Here is a 19,717-nt window from a genome sequence, read left to right as displayed (position 1 = left end):
ACTGAAGAAATTACCAATTTTGTGTTGATTTTCACCTAATACTAACTGTTTTTCCGGAGGCATACTCATACCTGTCAACCTCCACGGCTCCATGCACTTACAAACTGTCATATTTTCCCTTACAAAATACAAAAAAGTCTTACACCATATTTTTTTTCAAACGTGTATATGTAGTTTAACATACTGTACATGTGTTTCCTTATATCATATATTGTTAATGAACATTTTGTTGTGAGACACTGAGTTGCTCGACATGAATGAAAAAAAGAAAGTTCAAAATGAAGTCGCTTGGACGTTCAACTGTAGAAGGAAAAAATACATGCAAATATAATTAAGTAGAATAATACATTTTCTTATTCAAATTATGAATTCATTTTCTGCATTAAATTATTGTTGGTAATATCCTGATTAAAGGGATAACCACAAACCTGTCTTTTTTCATTTTCTCCTTTTATACTTCCTTTTTTTCTTAACTTATTTATACAACATCATAATTCGTAATATAATGCATCAAAGCAAGTGAGCCGTTTGGGAGCTGGCTCTCTTTAATGAGTTGAGCCGAAAAAGCCAGTTCTCTAACAATGACGTAATCTTGTTTTCCGCGATTGCCGTGCAGAGGAAAACTCGAACCGCGAGACCAAAACAACAATGGCGTATCTGCCTGACGAACAGTTGAGTGCGGTAAATCTTTGTTAAAAAAAAAGTATCCGGTAATAATGACAATTTTGTGTCAAAAAAGTTGCGTCCCGGGGGACGCACGTTGATTCGACACAATGCGGCCCCAGCAAAAATGATGCGTCTAGGACGCAGGGACGTGGGCAAACGAGAACACTCGAAAAGGCATTTGATTTTATCTCATCATCGGACTATTTTTACTTACAGCACTACATTGTCTCTCCTTTTTTATTTCGAAGGCGCACTTGATTGGTCAATTGTTGTACAACATTGTTTTGACTAAAACCGTTCCGAAAATGCTCCGTTACAACGTTGTACAACGTGGCACTGTAAAGGAGCATCATGGGATTGAGTTCAGCATAAAGATATACATCGATGAGCGAATTACATTTGCCTGTGGGTCAAAAAGGCGAGAAAACCTGGTAGCGTGAGCATAAATAGCATGATGTTGAGCTTAAATCTAATGCCTTTTCCCATGTCATCCAGATCCCTATTGATCTAGGAGTAACACAGTGGATGTAGGCTTATTTTTATTGTTATCATTACGGATGATATTAGTGGGCTGAGCTCCAAGAATATTGTTAGACATTAAGAAAACCACAGAAAAAGTTGCCGACCACAGCTTTAGCACACACTGCCTTCTATATAACAAAGTGTTCCTTTAATGTGAGTTACCAGTTCCTGTATATATGACCTGTCACAATTGATGATGATGATGATGATATTATAATAATGGTGATAATAATACATTATATTTTTAGGCGCTTTTGTTGTATGAATTTAGGTACTCATGTTCATATTACCGTAAATTCCGGTTCTGTCTGCTGTTATTTCCAAATAATCATAACCCGCTGTTTGCTCTCAGCATATATGCGCGTCAATGAGCAATTCAAAACTATTAATATTGCAACCGCCATCGCCTTACTCAAACTAGGCATGAGGAGACAATTCTTTGTTGTCCTGTCTATTTACTTAATTGTTGTGGAAATTACAGAATGAGTGTGTACGTGTAATGCATGTGTCTGCACTGTGTGTGTCATAGGGAGCCGCTGTCAAAGCTATATTTTGATCAAAGACTAAAATAAATGATAAGCACAATTGAAGCCAAATTACTGTAAAATCCGGACTATAGAGCGCATCTAATTATAAGCCGCACGCACCACATCTTACGGGTTTTACTAGTTTCGTACCTACACAAGCCGCACCTCTATATAGGCCGCATGAGCCCACATTGAAATATGTAACACAGTAACAAGTTTATCCCGAATCTGACTTTAGGTGCTGCGATTGTGACTCCAGATATAGTACACAATGCAATCACCGTAGTCTGTAACATGAACGGAAAATGATACCGGTAGTTACAATTTAATGCAGACCTTTAAAGTCCGGGTCCTGTTAAAAGTAATCCAATGAAAAAAATGTATATTTCCAAAGTTAAGGGTGGGAAAAATAAATATCCACTATTGTCCGCTGCAACAACAAACAGATTTAACTCAGCTCCACCCCACTTCCCGTCAGCCCGCGTTTGCTCCGCTCCTTCTTTTTGATTGGACGGTAGAAAACATATCACAATAAGTCTCTAAAATAATACATTACAAAAATATACAGTTGCAAATACATATTATACATGGTTACACATATTTACAAAGAAAGATGGTACACCGAGAGTTTTGAAAGTTGTAATAATAATAATATAACTTTCATCCCAAACCGTGCCTGTGAAAGGTACCACCACGCTACTCCTAACACGGTGGTTACGCATGAAGCGTAGCTGTTAAAAAAAGCCCTACCGCAATTGCGAAATTCACGGTAAACCGTCCTCATCTTTCTCCTTATAGCTGCCGCCTTTAAAGGCGTTTTCCTCATTATAGGAAAGAACCCTTGTCATACGTACAATTCGAACGTAAACTATGAGGATGCGGTCTACCTCGGCGCACTTATTCCACCGGTCTAAATCTTACCGTTAGAAAAGTTTCATAAATTGGCCGCTTCACTGAATAAGCCGCAGGGCTGAACATTTGGGGAAAAAGTAGCGGTTTATAGTCCGGAGTTTACAGTAATAGGAAAGAAATCGATGAATTAATCTCAGATTGAAATTCCAGTGAATAGAGTGGTTTTGAATAAATAACTACAGGATTGTTATATGGTTTATTTTTTAAAAGATCAGTATCTCTTTAATCGTTCATCCTAATATCTTATTGCCCAATTTTAGCTCTCTGTGTTCTTTGCTCTCAAATAAAATTTGTGTTGTTTTTACTTTCAGGTTGTGGCAAAAATCACAAAGATGCCGCATCTGTAAGAGCTACCCATCCAATTCCTGCAGCCTGTGGGATTTACTATTTTGAAGTGAAAATTGTCAGCAAAGGCCGAGATGGGTAAGATGCCTTCTATATACAGAATCTGCTTTGGTGTATTTCGCATTAATAATGCGGGTCAGTATTTTCAAACTTTGAGTACAGGGGCCATTTGCAGACTTCAGGTTGATATTATGTGGCCCCTTGATACCAAGGTTTAATGTCATTGTGACCACTAGACTTTTTTTCTGTGTGTATTTTTGTGTGATTTTTTTAGGTCTCTCTAAATAAAATGGTCTATGACTGTAATATTTTTATTCTGTAATAAGTGCTTGTGTTAATATTGCATATATAAATAAAACTAATTTAATAAAAAGTAAAAGTATGTTACAGAAGAGAACTGTTCCATTGGATTTGATTAAAAAAACAATCAATTTCAAATACAAGGAAAATTTGAATCAGAACAAGTATAAACCCATATAGACTTCCTCTAATGCTGGAGTCTGAAGCATTTCTGACCCAAAGAACCATAATAGCAATTTATTTTGAGAGAGAACCATACCATATAGTTTAAGAGAAATTTCAGCAAAAACGCCAAACCCGCTCTCCAGAAAAAAATCAAATTTTTCAGCGCATTTTATTTCACTGTATGACATTAAAAGATTTGATGAAACTTATGACACAGGAATAATGCCAGATCCTGTGTGCCATATCAAAAAATATACCAATTTAAACTTGTCTTTCTCCCACAATTACCGTATTTTCCGCACTATAAGGCGCACTTAAAAGCCTTTATTTTTTTCAAAAGCTGACCATGCGCCTTATAATACAGTGCGCCTTATATATGGATCAATATTAAGTCGCAAAGTTTTGCAACTAAAGCAAGCAGCCGCCGACTAGATTTTCCCCCGAAGGCGAAGTCGTCGGCGGTGTATGCCGGGATTTATATACCGGCGTTTCATTTTCATTTCCTAACCAATGTGTCAATCATCACTTGAATCAGTCACTATTGCCTTAAGTTATTTGGAGGTAAAGGGGGCGGATCCTTTTTATCATTTACAGGCTCGCATAGGCTAAAGGGGCGAAACAAAGCCTGCAATTGGCCGAAAAAGATGAATGTGAATCACATGTTGGGTTGCACTACGGCATAGAGAAACTATATTTACTATTCTGTATTTGTAATTATTTTACTCTCCTGGATTTACTACTTTTACGGTTGTAAGAAGACCATGGTTACGTATCATTAATGAACATGAAAGCTGCAAGAGAACTTAAGTGAGCTATGCGGATTTATATTTTCCCGGTATCTTGTTTTAGAATGATCTTGATGTTTCTGTGATGAGTCTATTTTTAAACTAAATTCAATTCAAAGTGTTTTTGCACAGTAAAGAACCCCGTTTCCCTGCACAATAAAATTCTTACTTTGCTGTCCACACAGTTGCCAGCAAAAAATAAAATGGAAACTAAGAAATGTTTGTTTGGTGACATTGTACGGACACCGCATCCGCACGTGTCTACGACACGTATTTGCTTCGAAATGTTAAGGGGGTAATAAGTTTGACTGAACTATCTGACTGTTTTGTCGACGTTCCCATTTTAGCGCCTTATAATCCGGTGCGCCTTATGTATGGATAATATAGGACGAAAAACTGTTTTTTGGGGGTGCGCCCTATAACCCGGTGCGCCTTGTAGTGCGGAGAATACGGTACTTTAGATCGTTGAGGCTTCTTTTGACCCTATTTTTTTATTATTAATGGTTTCAAAACAAGGTGCAAGCATTGTTCTATTGTAAAAATGGCACAAAATACCGCAAACAAGGATACTGATGCATTAACCATCAGTTCTGACGGAGCTGGACAAATTAAAGTGCACTGTGGCTTGCGAGCAAACAGTTCCCGGCCCCTGTGGCTAATGTATGGATTTTCACATTAAAATAACCACAGTGTTGAAAGCAAACCTGAATTTAACATTTCGGAGGTTCCCCGAAATCAGATGGTCTATTTACTGTAATAGAAATACATTTTTAGAATTGAAACAGTTAAGTTGGCAATATTTAGTTGGCCTGTGTGAACTACATTGGTTAATGTCACTGCTTTTGTCAACAAAAATTTTGAAAATTACATCACAGGTAGAGGGTGACATATTTTCCTTCTCCCTGGTGTTTTTAGCCTGTTGTACAGTACCTGAGCAGTTGAATATAAACATACACTCAATACAGTAACATTAAATTAATCAGACCATTCTTCGATTAAACTTTGACTTCAACTAATTGGTGGGAAAATATCATCCCAAAAGGAGACACACACTATCCCCACCTGTCTAATAAATGCATAAAAAAATTAGTGTTTTGACAATATCAATTTTATGCAAATAAAACCAAAGTTTCATTGTGCATAAATCAACTGCATCAAATGTAAAATTTCAAGTGTTGGTCTTTCACCATGCCCCACCATGCCCCACTTTGCATCAACAACAAGGCTGTGGAGGTTGTCAGCAGTATCAAGTTCCTAGGGGTGCACATCACAAACAAACTCACCTGGTCCGTGAACACTGCATCTCTGGTTAAGAGGGCACAGCAGCGCCTGTACTTCCTGCGGAGGATGAGGAGAGCCCACCTGCCCCCACCATCCCTCATCACATTCTACAGGGGCACCATAGAGAGTATCCTGACCAGCTGTATCTCTGTGTGGTGTGGAGGCTGCAGCGCTACCGACTGGGGTAGTGTGAGGAGGGTAACGAGGACAGCGGAGAAAATAATCGGGACTACACTTCCCTCCATTCAGGACATTGGCCAGAAGCGCTGCTTATCCCATGCTAAGAACATTACCGGGGACCCCTCTCACCCCCATCATGGACTATTCACTCTGCTAGCCTCTGGGAAGAGGTACTGCAGTGTGCGGTGCAGGACCACCAGGCTCCGCAATAGTCTAGTCCCCCTGGCCATTAGACTGTTAAATGGTCAATCTAACATATAGTTAACTTAAATCTAAACGGCTGCTAATTTGACTTTTGCACTAGTGGCAGTTTTTTTATAGCTTGCCACTCCTTGCACATTTGATCTCTGCACTATTGTTACTTACAGTGTTATTACTTACAGTGTTATTGTTTACAATATAATGGTACTGTGTACCTGACTTGTTAACCTGACTGCCCATCTTGCACATCTGGTTAGCGTCTCTTCTTGCACTATCGGCACTATGGTAAATAACACAATACAGCTTTATTTATATCTGTACACTGAAGGACACTGAGGGAAACTGTGGGAGTCAGATCCATCGACATTTCGTTCTGTATACACGTGTACTAGAATGACAATAAAGTAGATCTGAATCTGAATCTGAATCTGAATCAATAACTTCATACATTACAGCATTTGTGTTAAAAAAAAAACAATAATCATGGACTATTAACGATTCCTTTTTGCATTCAGGTACATGGGAATTGGCTTGTCAGCACAAGGGGTCAACATGAATAGACTGCCTGGTGAGGAACAATTGTGTTTAACGATTTTTGTTTTCAATGATACAGTGGCTAGCGAAACTATTTGGCCCCCTTGAACTTTGTGACCTTTTACCCCATTTCAGACTTCAAACATCAAGATATAAAACTGTAATTTCTTGTGAAGCATCAACAATAAGTGGGAAACAATCATGAAGTGGAACACACTTTATTGGATATTTTAAACTTTTTTAACTAATAAAAAAAGTGGGTGTGCAAAATTATTCTGCCCCTTTACTTTCAGTGCAGCAAACTCTGTCCAGAAGTACAGTGAGGATCTCTGAATGATTCAATGTTGCTCTAAATGACTAACGATGATAAATGAAATCCACTTGTGTGTAATCAAGTCTCTGTATGAATGTACATGCACTGTGATAGTCTCAGAGGCCTGCTTAAAGCGCAGAGAGCACCATGAAGAAGGAGTAACACATCAGGCAGATTCGAGATACTGTTGTGGAGAAGTTTAAAGATGGATTTGGATACAAAAAGATTTCCCAAGGAGTACTGTGCAAGCAATAATATTGAAATGGAAGGAGTATCAGACCACTGCAAATCTACCAAGCTTGGTCCTCCCCCTAAATTTCCAGCTCATACAAGGGGAAAACTGGTCAGAGATGCAGCCAAGAGGCCCATGATCACTCTGGATGAACTGCAGATGTCTACTGCTGAGGTGGGAGAATCTGTCCGTAGGACAACAATCAATCATATACTGCACATATCTGGCCTTTATGGAAGAGTGGCAAGAAGGAAGCCATTTCATATCCATAAAAAGTGTCGTTTAAAGTTTGCCACAAGCCACCTGGAAGACACTCCAAACATGTGGAAGAAGGTGCTCAAGTCAGATGAGACCAAAATCGAACTTTTTGGCAAGACTTTGTTTGGCGTAAAAGCAGCACAGTATACCCTCAACACACCATCTCCACAGTCAAACATGGTGGTGGCAGCATCATGGTTTGGGCCTTCTTTTCTTCGGCAAGGACAGGGAAGATGGTAAAAATTGATGGGAAGACGGTTGGAGCCAAATACAAGACCATTCTGGAAGAAAACCTGATGAAGTCCGCAAAAGATTTGAGACTGGAACAGAGATTTGTCTTCCAACAAGACAATGATCCAAAACATAAAGCAAAAGCTACAATAGAATGGTTCACCAAAAACATATGAAGGTGTTAGAATGGCCAAGTCAAAGTTCAGACCTCAATCCAATTGAGAATCTGGAAAGAACTGAAAACTGCTGTTCACAAACGCTTTCCATCCAACCTCACTGAGCTCGAGCTGTTTTGCAAGGAGGAATGGGCAAAAATATCAGTTTCTCGATGTGCAAAACTGACAGACGAACCCCAAGCGCCTTGCAGCTTTAATCGCAGCAAAAGGTGGCGCTACAAAGTATTAACTCGATGGGGCTGAATAATTTTGCACACCAACTTTTTCGTTTTTATTTGTTTAAAATATCCAATAAAGTGTTCCACTTCATGATTGTGTCCCACTTATTGTTGATTCTTCACAAGAACATAGTTTTATATCTTGATGTTTGAAGTGTGAAATGTGGCAAAATGTCACAAAGTTCAAGGGGGCCAAATAGTTTTGCAAGCCACTGTATATTTTTGCTTTCAACAGATCTTTCAAATGTTTCCCAATGAACCAATGCTAAGGTTGTAAGAATGTGTGAATTGGATAAGCAAAAATTTGTACCCATCTATAATTTGCTCGATGTGTATTCCACTACACACTTTTTCTACTGACTTGGTCATTAATCAATCACTGATCTACATTAGTTGGCAGCAGAGAGCAGCAGCTTCAGAACAATGTTTGACATGGTCCTGAAAAGAGATTTTGTCTTTTTTTTTTTTTTTGCAGTGTAGTATTGGTTGTGTTAAAAGCAGCATCACTCACTCACAAAAATAGTGACTCTTCCTTACTAAACACATGTCATATGTGAAGGCCCAGGCTTAGTGGCTCCCTTAACCAATCATAATTTTCCCATTTTCCAACTGACCACAATGCTGAGGTTTGAGGTCTAGCTTGGGGCAATTTGATCTCCGTTTCATCACCAGTCAAGATGAACATTTTGTTGGTTGGGATTTTTTAAATGCAGTGTACTAGACCCAAGGGCAGAGATTATTCTTGCTTCTACTATTTCATTGTCACAGGGTTTGCATAGATGAATCCGCTCTTCTAATTCTGTCCGATCATTAGTCCTGAAAATATCTTTGGTTACTTAGGAGACTTGGAGCCTGAACGCAGATTTAAGAAGGAAGTTGAATGTTTTTGAGATGAAGTGTTTGAGGACTATGTTAGGAGTGACAAGATTGGATAGACTGAGAAATGAAATTGTGAGAGACAGAACTGGAGTAGTCGTGGAACTGAGCAAGCGTGTTGATAAGAGAGTACTCGGTTGGTTTAGACACATGGAGAGGATGGATGAGAAGCGAATGTTGAAGAGGATCTACAGAGCAAAAGTCAATGGAAGGAGACCAAGAGGAAGGCCGCGATTGACGTGGATGGATGGTGTTATGAGTGCACTGCAGGAAAGAGGTCTAAATATAATGGAAGCTAGAGCTCTTGTTGGTGATAGAAAGGAGTGGAGGGGTGTTGTGAAAGGATAGTGGGATTGTGGACGCGTTCTTAAGGATGGGCTGGGCACCCGTATGATACGGCAGGGGTAAACCAGTGAAAGCTGTCGGGCCCTGCTGTTGAACAAAAGAGTGTGTTGTGTCACCCTAACCCGAGTGACATGGCCGCTTTCTGGTGTCCCGTTTCATCTGGAGGGAGGAAAGCATGACCAACTGGGGTGCCGAGGTGCCTAACTTGTTTGGGTGTTTGGGCAGTTGGGTTGGCCATGGTCCAAAATTTTTTGTGTGTTTTTTTCATGCTATTTATTTCCCTTTTATTTTCTTTGTTATTGTATGTGTGTGTCTTACTGTCGGTCACCCCTATTGAGGGATATGACCAAGGTAGATAGATAGATAGATAGACTTAGGATGTTGATTTACGGTGACCTTGCCAGACAGATTACTGTCAAGTCCAAACAAAAACCGTTCATTTGGTAGCTCATACATGTAAATTTGTTCTGGTTGAGGAAAGCTCTCTGTCTTCTATCAATATTCATCTGTAAACTAATGGATAGAGATTCATATTTGCTCAAGCAAGCGTGGAAGAAAACTTTCTTTTTGAGTGCGGGTCCCTTTATAGTAAATGTTCTCAACTGCTGACCTCTGTGTCTGATCCTGATTTGGAGGCCTGCCCATTTCATTAGCATGTTGGAGCAGTGAGCCTGGGTTTAGAGGAAATATCCCTGTCAGCAGATTTATCTAATACCTCACTATTCAAATACCACGTGCACACACAGAACGCACAAATATTAAAAATCATACATAATGAAAAGTGCACCCCTAAGCAAAGCTTACTATGGACATTTAATAAAATTCAGTTAACCTCTGCACTAACGCGTTTTATTTTCACGCCCTATTTATACTTCTGAATCGGTGTCAGTTTTACCATGAAGTTATGCAATGTGATGTGCTGCAATAAATTCATATAGTGGTTCGTGCAGGGTTGGGTAGGGTTACTTTAACTTGATTACTTTCAATTACTTTTGGATTACTTCAATACCAAATATTCTAATAAAAGACAAAAGAAACTAAATATGAATACAATTATGACTCCCAACACGTGGTAAGCTTTCTCTCCTGGCTTTGATCTCTTTGATCTCCGGCAAAACTAACATAAAAATGCGACAGAAACAAAATGAAAATAAATCCAAACAGCTTGCCAACATCATTTTTGCCGTTCCATGTATTCCGTTACTCCCCAAGCCTGCACAAAATTTAGTCATTTTATTCATATTTAGTTTCTTTTGTCTTTTATTAGCATATTTGGTATTGGAGTAATCCAAAAGTAATTGAAAGTAATCCAGTTAAAGTAACCCTACCCAACCCTGGGTTCATGCAATGGAAGAAAACGTTGTCTCTGTTTAAAATGACCACATAAATTATCCCTGTTTGCAGTAGCAGTTGTTTGAGCTAATAAATGCTATACCACGCAAATGTGGGTACAAAGAGGCACCACAAAAAGTATGCGATGTTTTGAAACAATTTAAGTCAAGTCATGTTCATTTCTAAGGAATTATTATATAAAAATAATCGATATAAACAACAGAATTGATCGACTAAACACATTTTTGTGGCAGGCAGGCTACTCCCCAAAAGGCTTGAAAGTATAAAGTAAAAGATAATCCTTAATCCTTGCCCTATTTCAGGATGGGACAAGCACTCTTATGGTTACCATGGAGATGATGGCCATTCCTTCTGCTCCTCTGGGACTGGCCAACCATACGGTCCTACTTTTACAACGGGTGATGTGATTGGCTGCTGTGTTAACCTCATCAACAACACTTGCTTTTACACAAAGAATGGCATCAGTTTAGGTAAGTCAAATGGAACAGTGCGTGTACCCAAGTTTTTGAATTTGACCTTTTAGTGTATTCAATGCACATGCCCATCAAAGAAAATAACTCTGAAATTGTTTAATTGATGTTGAAAATGTCAGGAAAAAATGTTAAAACGTCATATCGTCACGTCATATTGTCAAATATAAAAAAAAATGTGAATATGCTTGATGGCTGTGTTTTGCTGCTGTTGGTGTCGGTGGATTTGTTCAGACCGAGGACAATCGACTTTGGCCTGGACGGATCTATTGACACTAACAAAGATGTTATATAATGAAATTGTGAATATGTTTGATTTTCGAGAAGGTTTGTTCAAACCTCACTTTGTGTTTGCTGTTAAAAACGTAATATTGGAATATAATATTGTGAATGTGCTTAATTGCTGTTGAGATTGTCATGATTGTTTTCTGTTTTTAGTGTCAATAAATTTGTTCAAACCAAAATCAAAAATTTGATTTTAAATTGGGTGTATTATATTCTCGATGAAGGGCAGCACGGCGGTGCAGTGGTTAGCGTGTGTGCGGTACAGATCTGAGGTCATGAGATCGAACCTCTTGTGTGGAGTTTGCATGTTCTCCCCGTGCTTGTGTGGGTTTCCTCCGGGCACTCCGGTTTCCTCCAACATTCCAAAAACATGCATGTCAGGTTAATTGGCCGGTCCAAATTGTCCCGAGGTGTGAATGAGCGAGCTAGTTGTCTGTCTCTGTGCCCTGCGACTGGCTGGCAACCAGTTCAGGGTGTCCCCTGCCCACTGCCAGAAGATAGCTGGGATGGGCTTCAGCACCCCTGCGACCCTACTGAGGATAAGCAGTGCAGATAATGGATGGATAGATATTCTCGAAGAAACGCCACTTAAAATTGTGTCAGTGCATGGGTGGGCATGAAGCGGCCTGTTTGGTTTATTTATCTGGCTTGACAAAATAAAATGTTAAAAATATAATGTGTCTAGTGTCCCCAATATTTCCCATTATATGCTTTTTTTTCTTTTAAATATATATAAAAGTTTTTTTTGTTTTGTTTTTAATCAAGATATTTATCAAATTTAATAACAAAAATGAACACTACTAAGCTAGCTGTATTGCATTTTGAGATTCGTATTAAAAATTAACAAATTTAAAGAACATAATTTTTTTACTATTTCACAGATCCCTCTGTTATTGTGCTTAATAGGGACCAGAACCCTCTGCGAAAAGTGAAAATCCATGAAGCAGCATCCTCCTGAATTAAAGCTCACAAGGGGCAAACTTACCTCGAAAGGACGTCATTATCGACTGAGAGTATATGACTGTAACAAAATAACAACTATAGATCAGGGTTCCCCAAGGTCTTAAACACTTAAACGTCTTAAATATAACTGCAAATTAAAGCCTTGAAAAGGTTTTACATTTTGTTTACAAGTTTAAAATGTAACCCTTAAATGCCTTCATTTTCCCCTGTCCTATCTGCGTGATAGAGCTAATAACTGTATAATAAGTAAACCAAGAAAAGTATGGAACGTTGATGAATGTAATGTCAGTCTGAAAATCTAGATGCAATGGTCTACTGTTGTTTACTAAACAATGATAAAAGCTAGAAACATGTTTTTTTCTACTTAAAGACGAAGGTTCAAGTTTTCTAGCTACAGAACAAAATTTTTCGCAGGCCTTCAAAATGAGTCAAATCGGGAAAAAAATGGCTAACAACGGTTCCTCCCTTTTGAGAGAAACGTCCGGCATTGAATGAGTTGAATAGATTTCCATCCATTAAGTTTGCTAGGGCCCATCTACATGTTTTTAAAACATCATGCTCAAGTGACCTTATTGGCAGGCCGCTAACAATCACAATCTTACTTCATATTGCATATATCCAACTGTTATGAAGTAGGTTCCACAACTATTAAATGACTCAGAATAGTAGATGCAAGTTTGCAATAAGGTGTAGGTGGTACCTGAAATGACGAGCCGTTTTTTGGTCCCCATAAATCGTGGTACCCTTTTTTCTCTCTTTTTCCCCCCGCTATTATCTATTTGGACTGAAGAGGAAACTGTTAGCATTAATTCCCACTATGACCTTACTTAGTTCAAGAGCAAGTGAATGGATGCTTTCATTTTTAATAGAAACAAGCAGAATGACCCGGTGTTGCCGAGCATTCTTCTTGGACAAGGTTTTTGGGGCTGTGAGTGAGCTGAACTGAAAGTGCCGCTTCCTGAAAAAGAGCCGAAATTCCCATCACTAATCACTCGTCCGTGAAGGACTCGGCGTAACTAACTTGAGAGCTGAACAGCTCCTCCTGCAGCCGAGTGGCCGTGGCCGAGTCACAGTTTGCAGAAGTACAGCTTCCCACTCTGTTGTGAAAGAAGTGCCGCCCGGAGCAAATGGCTTCAAAATAAGAAAAAGCCCCGCCTCACCAGCCCTTACCACCAATGAACAAGCTACGATCCAATCAATTGTAATCCACACGTTTTAGCAAACAATGGCCCCCAAGAAGAATGCCCAGGGCACGTGTAATGATTCGAATTGTAGAGGTAGCCCAATATACCAAGCACCATAGAAAGACACACCAGGATGTCACAGGACCGGATTTATTGAAATAATGATACCAAGTGTAAGAGTGGATGGGCTGACCAAAGGCTGAAGGTAATCTTCCGGGATCTGCCGAAAGGGGTAGTAAACGTAGGGCGGGTGTGGGGCTGAAGACACTGGTCTTCGGTAAGGAGGGAGTCTAGGAATGAGAGGAAAGGCCAGAGGTTAGCTGGACCTTCAGACAATATCAGAAGATGAGATCAAGAATACAAATTTGACTGGTCAAACATGGATTGGCTTTGACAAACCACAAATGATCAACGTTCAAGCACAGGTTGCTTGTCTTGATATAATGCGGCTACTGCTGGGTTGATTGTGATCCTCTCCACCTCCACTGGCTGAGGTGGAAGACTGGCCCAGCAGTGAGGAGGACGAACAGGGACTCGTGTCTTTGCACAACTGGCAGTTCTCTTGTACCTAGCCACTCCTTTGCACATCTGTTCTCCTCTGCACTACCGTACTCCATTGTTATTGTTGTTGTATAGTGACTTGTTTACCTAACTGCCCATTTTGCACATCTGTTCAGCTGCTCCTCTTGCACTCTTTGCACTACTGTATTGTACTCATAGCTATAATTATTGAGTATTTCATTTAGTATTTCAATACTCCAACTCAATACTACATATTAATATCTGTACATTCAAGGAAACTGTGTGGGTCAGGTGTATCGACATTTCGTTCTGTATACATGTGTACAAGAATGACAATAAAGTATATCTGAATCTGAAATACTTAACACACACATAAATCTCGATTTATATGTAAGTTTATATTAGATGTATATAGTAGTTGTGATGCACCCATTCTTGGCATTGAAAACTGAAATCATGTTGTGGGAAAAACTAGGTTGGTGACATCACGTCAAATGTGAGGCGAGCCTTGCAAAGCTGCCTCTTACCCAGGGGTAGTTTGTTCACAACGGGACATGAAAACGAAGGAGATGGAGCTCTCTCTCACAATGGGAACTCTGCCAAGCTTTAACCAAGAAGATATATTCTCTGGAGTTTGGATTTGGACTGTGACAGATTAATAAGGGCATAATTCCCTTCCTCCTGGAAACCGTGGTTGCAGGGCAGTGTTCCAACCTGATAACAACCTTACACTAACAAAGATCACACATTTTTTAAAGATGACCAATGGCATGTATGGCGGCTGAGGGTAGGAGTGAAAGACTGGGCAAAACTATGTAGAACATCTCTGGGGCCTTTTCAATTGCAAGATGGAAAAGTGTTCATCTTTGATGCCATCTGTGATGCCATCATGAAGGAGTGTGTGTGGGCTGTAGGTGGATTCCAGTAGCGCCGTGTGAAGCCGAGGTGAATTCCATGCCAAGGAGTGATAACCAGTCTTCTATAGCATCCTCGTTTTCTTTACTTTTAATTATAGGTTTGAGTTTTTTTGACGGAATGGAAAAGACAATGTTATATAATGTGTACGCAGACTTTAATAAATTATCATATGTCTCAGTTTTTTCCCATTTGAAAATCCAATTATTTTATTGTACTAATTTGACTCAGAATCCTCTTTAGGCAAATGGCTCAAAATAGGTTTACATTTTGTTATGTTCTGTCAATTATAAAACTCAAGAAGATAGTGTAGGTTTGCTATAAAAATCCATTATTTATAATGTCTGTATTAAATTTACTAATTAAAGAACTGATCTCATAATATAACTATACTTTTCTTTTTCCTTCCAGGTGTGGCTTTCACCGACCTCCCTGTAAGTACCACAAATTGGAACATGTAGATCCAATATGTTCTTTATTCAACTTAATTATAGGATAGAATTAGTTTTACAGTGGAACCTCGGTTCTCGACAATAATCCGTTCCAGAACCCTGTTCGAAAACCGATTTATTCGATCACTGAAATCATTTTTCCCATTAAAAATAATCGTTTTAATCCGTTCCAACACCCTGAATGTTTACCTTGAATGTTTAACGTAAACATAAATCTAACCCAGGCTAATCGTACGTCCGCGTTATCGTAATCTTCCGTACGAAAGATTACGCTAACATGAACGTGTAAAAATACAAAAATCAGGTCGTTTACAAGTCATTTAGCACCCGGGTCTCCACAACAAGTGGTGAGCGGTTCATTGGAAAGGGGGCTCCGTTCCAACACCCTGAAAGTTGGGCTCCGTTCCAACACCCTGAATGTTTACCTTGAATGTTCAAGGTAAACATAAAGCTAACCTAGGCTAATTATACGTCCGCGTAATCGTAATCTTCCGTACGAAAGATTACGCTAACATGAACGTGTAAAAATAAAAAAAAAGGATAAAGGAAAGAATTATGAATAGGATTTCTTACCTTTGTGGTGGTCAGCAGAAGGCGCAGGTGGACGGTGGTGCTATTATTTCTTAAATGCAACAGTTGTTCACACTACTTTTCTTTTTTCACCTTTAGCAACTTTGCTGCTTGCACTGACTTTCTTCGGAGGCATAATTAGGGGCTAAAACCCCTCGTACACCTATATTAAAAGCAAAAGCAAAACAAAGCACGTCCGCACGCGATAACAGTTGGTCACGAAAAGAGCCATCTACACCCGTACGCCGCCCAGCATCGCACCCTAGCGTACGCACTCACGCATTACCGGCGTTCGAAGTCCGATTTTTTTGACCGAACAGCGAAGCAAGAATTTCTCAAAATTTTTGGTCGGACTCCAATTTTTTTTAACTGAGAGGCGTTCGAAAACCGAGGTTCCACTGTGCTTTTATGGACGCAATCACGTCTCAGAGCACAGAGGCAACGCATAAAGAAAAAATGGAGCTAAACACAATGTAATAAAAACGAAACATATGAACAATAAAAGTTTTTGTATGACTAAATTAATAAACCAATAAGCAAAATTAAAAGGGATACAAAAATGAATTAAAAGCTAAAAATGAGCTCACATTAAGGCTACATCTAATAATTTAAAATCCAAACTAAAATAGTCAATCCTCCACTTTCCATCTGCATATTCTTACTTTTTAACTTTTTCACTGTCCTTTTGATGCAGCCTAACCTGTACCCGACTGTGGGGCTTCAAACTCCGGGTGAAATTGTCGATGCAAACTTCGGACAGCAGCCATTCGTCTTTGACATTGAGGACTACATGAGCGAATGGAGAGCTAAAATTCACGGGATGATCGCCCGTTTCCCAATCGGAGAAAGGCTTGGGGACTGGCAAGCCGTTTTGCAGAAGTAGGTTTTATTATATTTCTTTCTTTTAGATTTAGAAGTGGCAGTTTAAATGCGATCCTTAATCGTATTACATACAGGTCACCTAAAGGAAATCCAGTTTTTTTTTGTGTAAGCCAAGTGTTTCATTTTATTGGTTTGACTTTAGCATGGTGTCCAGCTACCTTGTCCACAATGGATACTATGCCACTGCCACAGCATTTGCTAGAGCCACTGAAACGATGATACAAGAGGACCAATCATCCATAAAGAACAGACAAAGTGAGTTAATAGCTTATTTATTGCCACTGGCAGAAAATTAAGCTCATATTACGTACATATTTGTTATTTTGTGACAAAAAAGTTAATCATTTCTAAAATGTGCAACATTTTCTGATGGGAGATGGGATGTTTTTCTCATTTTAATGATCATTTTGTTCGCGGTTCATGGAACCTCAACCGCCACGGTTGACGGGGCACCAATTCCTGTGGTGTGTCTTTGCCAAGTACAGCCTGGCAGCACCCATCCCTCTCCAAGCATTTTTTTGATTGTTTTTTGGGGGGGTCCCTCCACATGAAACTGAAACTGGTTTTCACAGTTACCTGTAACAGGAAAGAATCCTTAGTTGACTCCGATGCAACACCTTCATCATCTACTCGCTGTTGTTATTTGGTGTAACGCCTCGTCCCGCTTTCAGAGATGAGCCGGAGATGTGACGATTCTAAAATATATCCAGTTCCAAGACTATTAATAATGAGTAAAATGATCTACCATTGTAGACAATGATGTTTGTAGACAATCTAAATTTTATTTAGATTAAAATCATCACCTCTAAGTCTGAGACCGTGGTACTCAGCTGGAAAAGGTTGCCATGCTCCTACCAGTTTGGGGATGAGATCCTGCCCAAAGTATCTCGGGGTCTTGTTGACGAATGAGGGAAGGATGGAGAGGGGGATCGATGCAGCGTCTGCCGTGATGCGGACCTCGTACTTATCCGTCGTGGTGAGGAGGGAGCTGAGCCGAAAGGCAAAGCTCTGGTCGATCTATGTTCTTACCCTCACCTATGGTCATGAAGTGCGAGTCATGACCAAAAGAACACGATCCCGGATACAAGTGGCTGAAATGAGTTTCCTCTGCAGGGTGGCTGGGCTCTCCCTTAGATAGAAGGTGAGAAGCTCAGTCATCCTGTAGGGACTCTGTGTAGAGCCACTGCTCCTCTACATTGAGAGGGGTCACTTGAGGTGGCTCAGGCATGATAAGGATGCCTCCTGGACGCCTCCCTTGCATCGGCAGGAGACCCCGGAGACAACCCAGACTACGCTGGAGAGACTACCTCTTTAGGCTGGACTGGGAACACATTGAGATCCCGCCGGGTGAGCTTGAAGAAGTGGCTGGGGATAGAGAGGTTTGGGCCTTGCTCCTGTGGCTGCTGCCCGCATGACCCGACACCGGATTAGCGGAAGAGGATGGATGGATGGATGTTCTAGTTTTAGTTCTAGTAGTTTTTTTTAAAGAAAAACTACTTGAAACTATAACAAGAAATACCGTCTTATGAGCAAATATTTATTCCGTAAGTGTAAGATTTTCTTTAATTACTCTGTTTTTGCAGCGAATGCAATTTTTAGTTCCCCTTTTTTAAAACACCAATTTGCTCAGTAGAAAGCCAACATTTCAGTTCTAATTGTAGCAAAATGTTTGATGTGCTTACATAGAGGGAGTAAATAATTACGAAGGACCTACGTTTTTCATCCTTTATTAATTCTTTGAAACAACAACTCATTTGTTGAAAATGTCTAGTCCATTTGAAAAGCACTGTGAACACCTGTAAGAAGTGTGTACAAGTGACAAGAGGACAGAATGGGACCTTGCTGAAGCCAAAAGGTAAACAATAATGCAATTAACACTTTAGAGGGATAAAAAAGTTGGTTATGACCATCAAAGCTTGTGAAACCAGACCCAAAAAGTAAAACCATGAAAACCTTAAGGCTTCAACTACATGTGCCAGACACAACAAATGGAGCCTATTCACTGACAGTTGAGTTGAAGCACTCAGGCGAAAAACCTATGGCAGGGTTTTAACATTGGATTCGGATACGCTGACCCTAGTTTATATCAGAAGCTGAGTAGACACATGTTCAACTGATAAGGTGGGGGTAATACCTGACCACCCCACTATCTACGTTATCTGTGTTTCTGTAAGATTCTTAACCTGTGACTTATAGAGATTTTAAACCCAGCAGTTTCATCAAATTACTTTTCGGAACAGGAATACAAAAATTGGTGCTGGAAGGACGTGTCGGAGAAGCCATTGAAGCCACCCAGCAACTTTATCCAGGCCTTTTAGAACACAATCCAAACCTTCTGTTTATGCTTAAGTAAGTCGGCCAATTTTTAAGATTCGGATCTATTGTACAATCTTGTAACAGCACCATGCATGATTTCTAGGTGTCGTCAGTTCGTGGAAATGGTAAACGGTACAGACAGCGAGGTTCGTTGTTTGACCATCCGCTCCCCAAAGTCACAGGGAAGTTACCCTGGTTCGCCCAACATTAGCCCTCGCCAGGGGGTTGCAAATTCACATATGCACACTGGAGGTTTGAGCACGTTTCAAAGTCTCGTCTTTCCACTTCACAACAATGACTTGATACGTTTTGCCCCCTTTAGGTGTTGACAGCCCAACATGCAGTAACGGGGTGACACCCTCCAAAAAATCAAAGAGCCACAGCAGTGTTGTTGGCAGCAACATGAAATACCCCAGCACGTCCTCCTCAGCCACCTCATCCACGTCATCTTCACCTTCATCCATTAACTACTCTGAATCAAATTCTTCTGACTCCACCAAGAGCCAGCCGCACAGCAATCAAGAAACCAGGTAGGCAGAGCAACGGCTGATCTAGAATCAAAAATCTTAGCGCCCTATTTTTATGCCCAGTGCCTAGGGAGGTTTTTCTTATGTTTAGTATTTTACACTTTTTACAGTTAGAATTGGGCAATTTTTCCTGTGTGGGGCTGAATGTAGTCTTTTTCTTAATATTTATATCAACTGCCCTCATTTGCTCAAAAATTGTTTTGTATAGAGC

General features: G+C 39.9%; 1 protein-coding gene across 1 annotated transcript in view; it reads left to right on the top strand.

Moving 5' to 3' along the window:
- Positions 1 to 19,717, top strand: part of ranbp10 (RAN binding protein 10) — a 40,309-nt gene that overhangs the window by 13,269 nt on the left and 7,323 nt on the right. Inside the window, exons 2-10 of the mRNA XM_088339658.1 lie at positions 2,939 to 3,050; positions 6,400 to 6,452; positions 10,723 to 10,890; positions 15,171 to 15,193; positions 16,476 to 16,660; positions 16,806 to 16,918; positions 18,904 to 19,012; positions 19,083 to 19,231; positions 19,302 to 19,509. Coding sequence (XP_088195784.1) covers positions 2,939 to 3,050; positions 6,400 to 6,452; positions 10,723 to 10,890; positions 15,171 to 15,193; positions 16,476 to 16,660; positions 16,806 to 16,918; positions 18,904 to 19,012; positions 19,083 to 19,231; positions 19,302 to 19,509 — 1,120 coding nt within the window. The remainder of the gene's footprint in view (positions 1 to 2,938; positions 3,051 to 6,399; positions 6,453 to 10,722; positions 10,891 to 15,170; positions 15,194 to 16,475; positions 16,661 to 16,805; positions 16,919 to 18,903; positions 19,013 to 19,082; positions 19,232 to 19,301; positions 19,510 to 19,717) is intronic.

The sequence above is a fragment of the Urocampus carinirostris genome, chromosome 7 (genome assembly GCF_059441175.1).
Source record: "Urocampus carinirostris isolate Australia breed hairy pipefish chromosome 7, RoL_Ucar_1.0, whole genome shotgun sequence".
In the NCBI taxonomy this organism is placed as follows: domain Eukaryota; kingdom Metazoa; phylum Chordata; class Actinopteri; order Syngnathiformes; family Syngnathidae; genus Urocampus; species Urocampus carinirostris.
The sequence above is the reverse complement of the archived record's forward strand: the minus strand, read 5'-3'. Positions and strand labels throughout refer to the sequence as shown.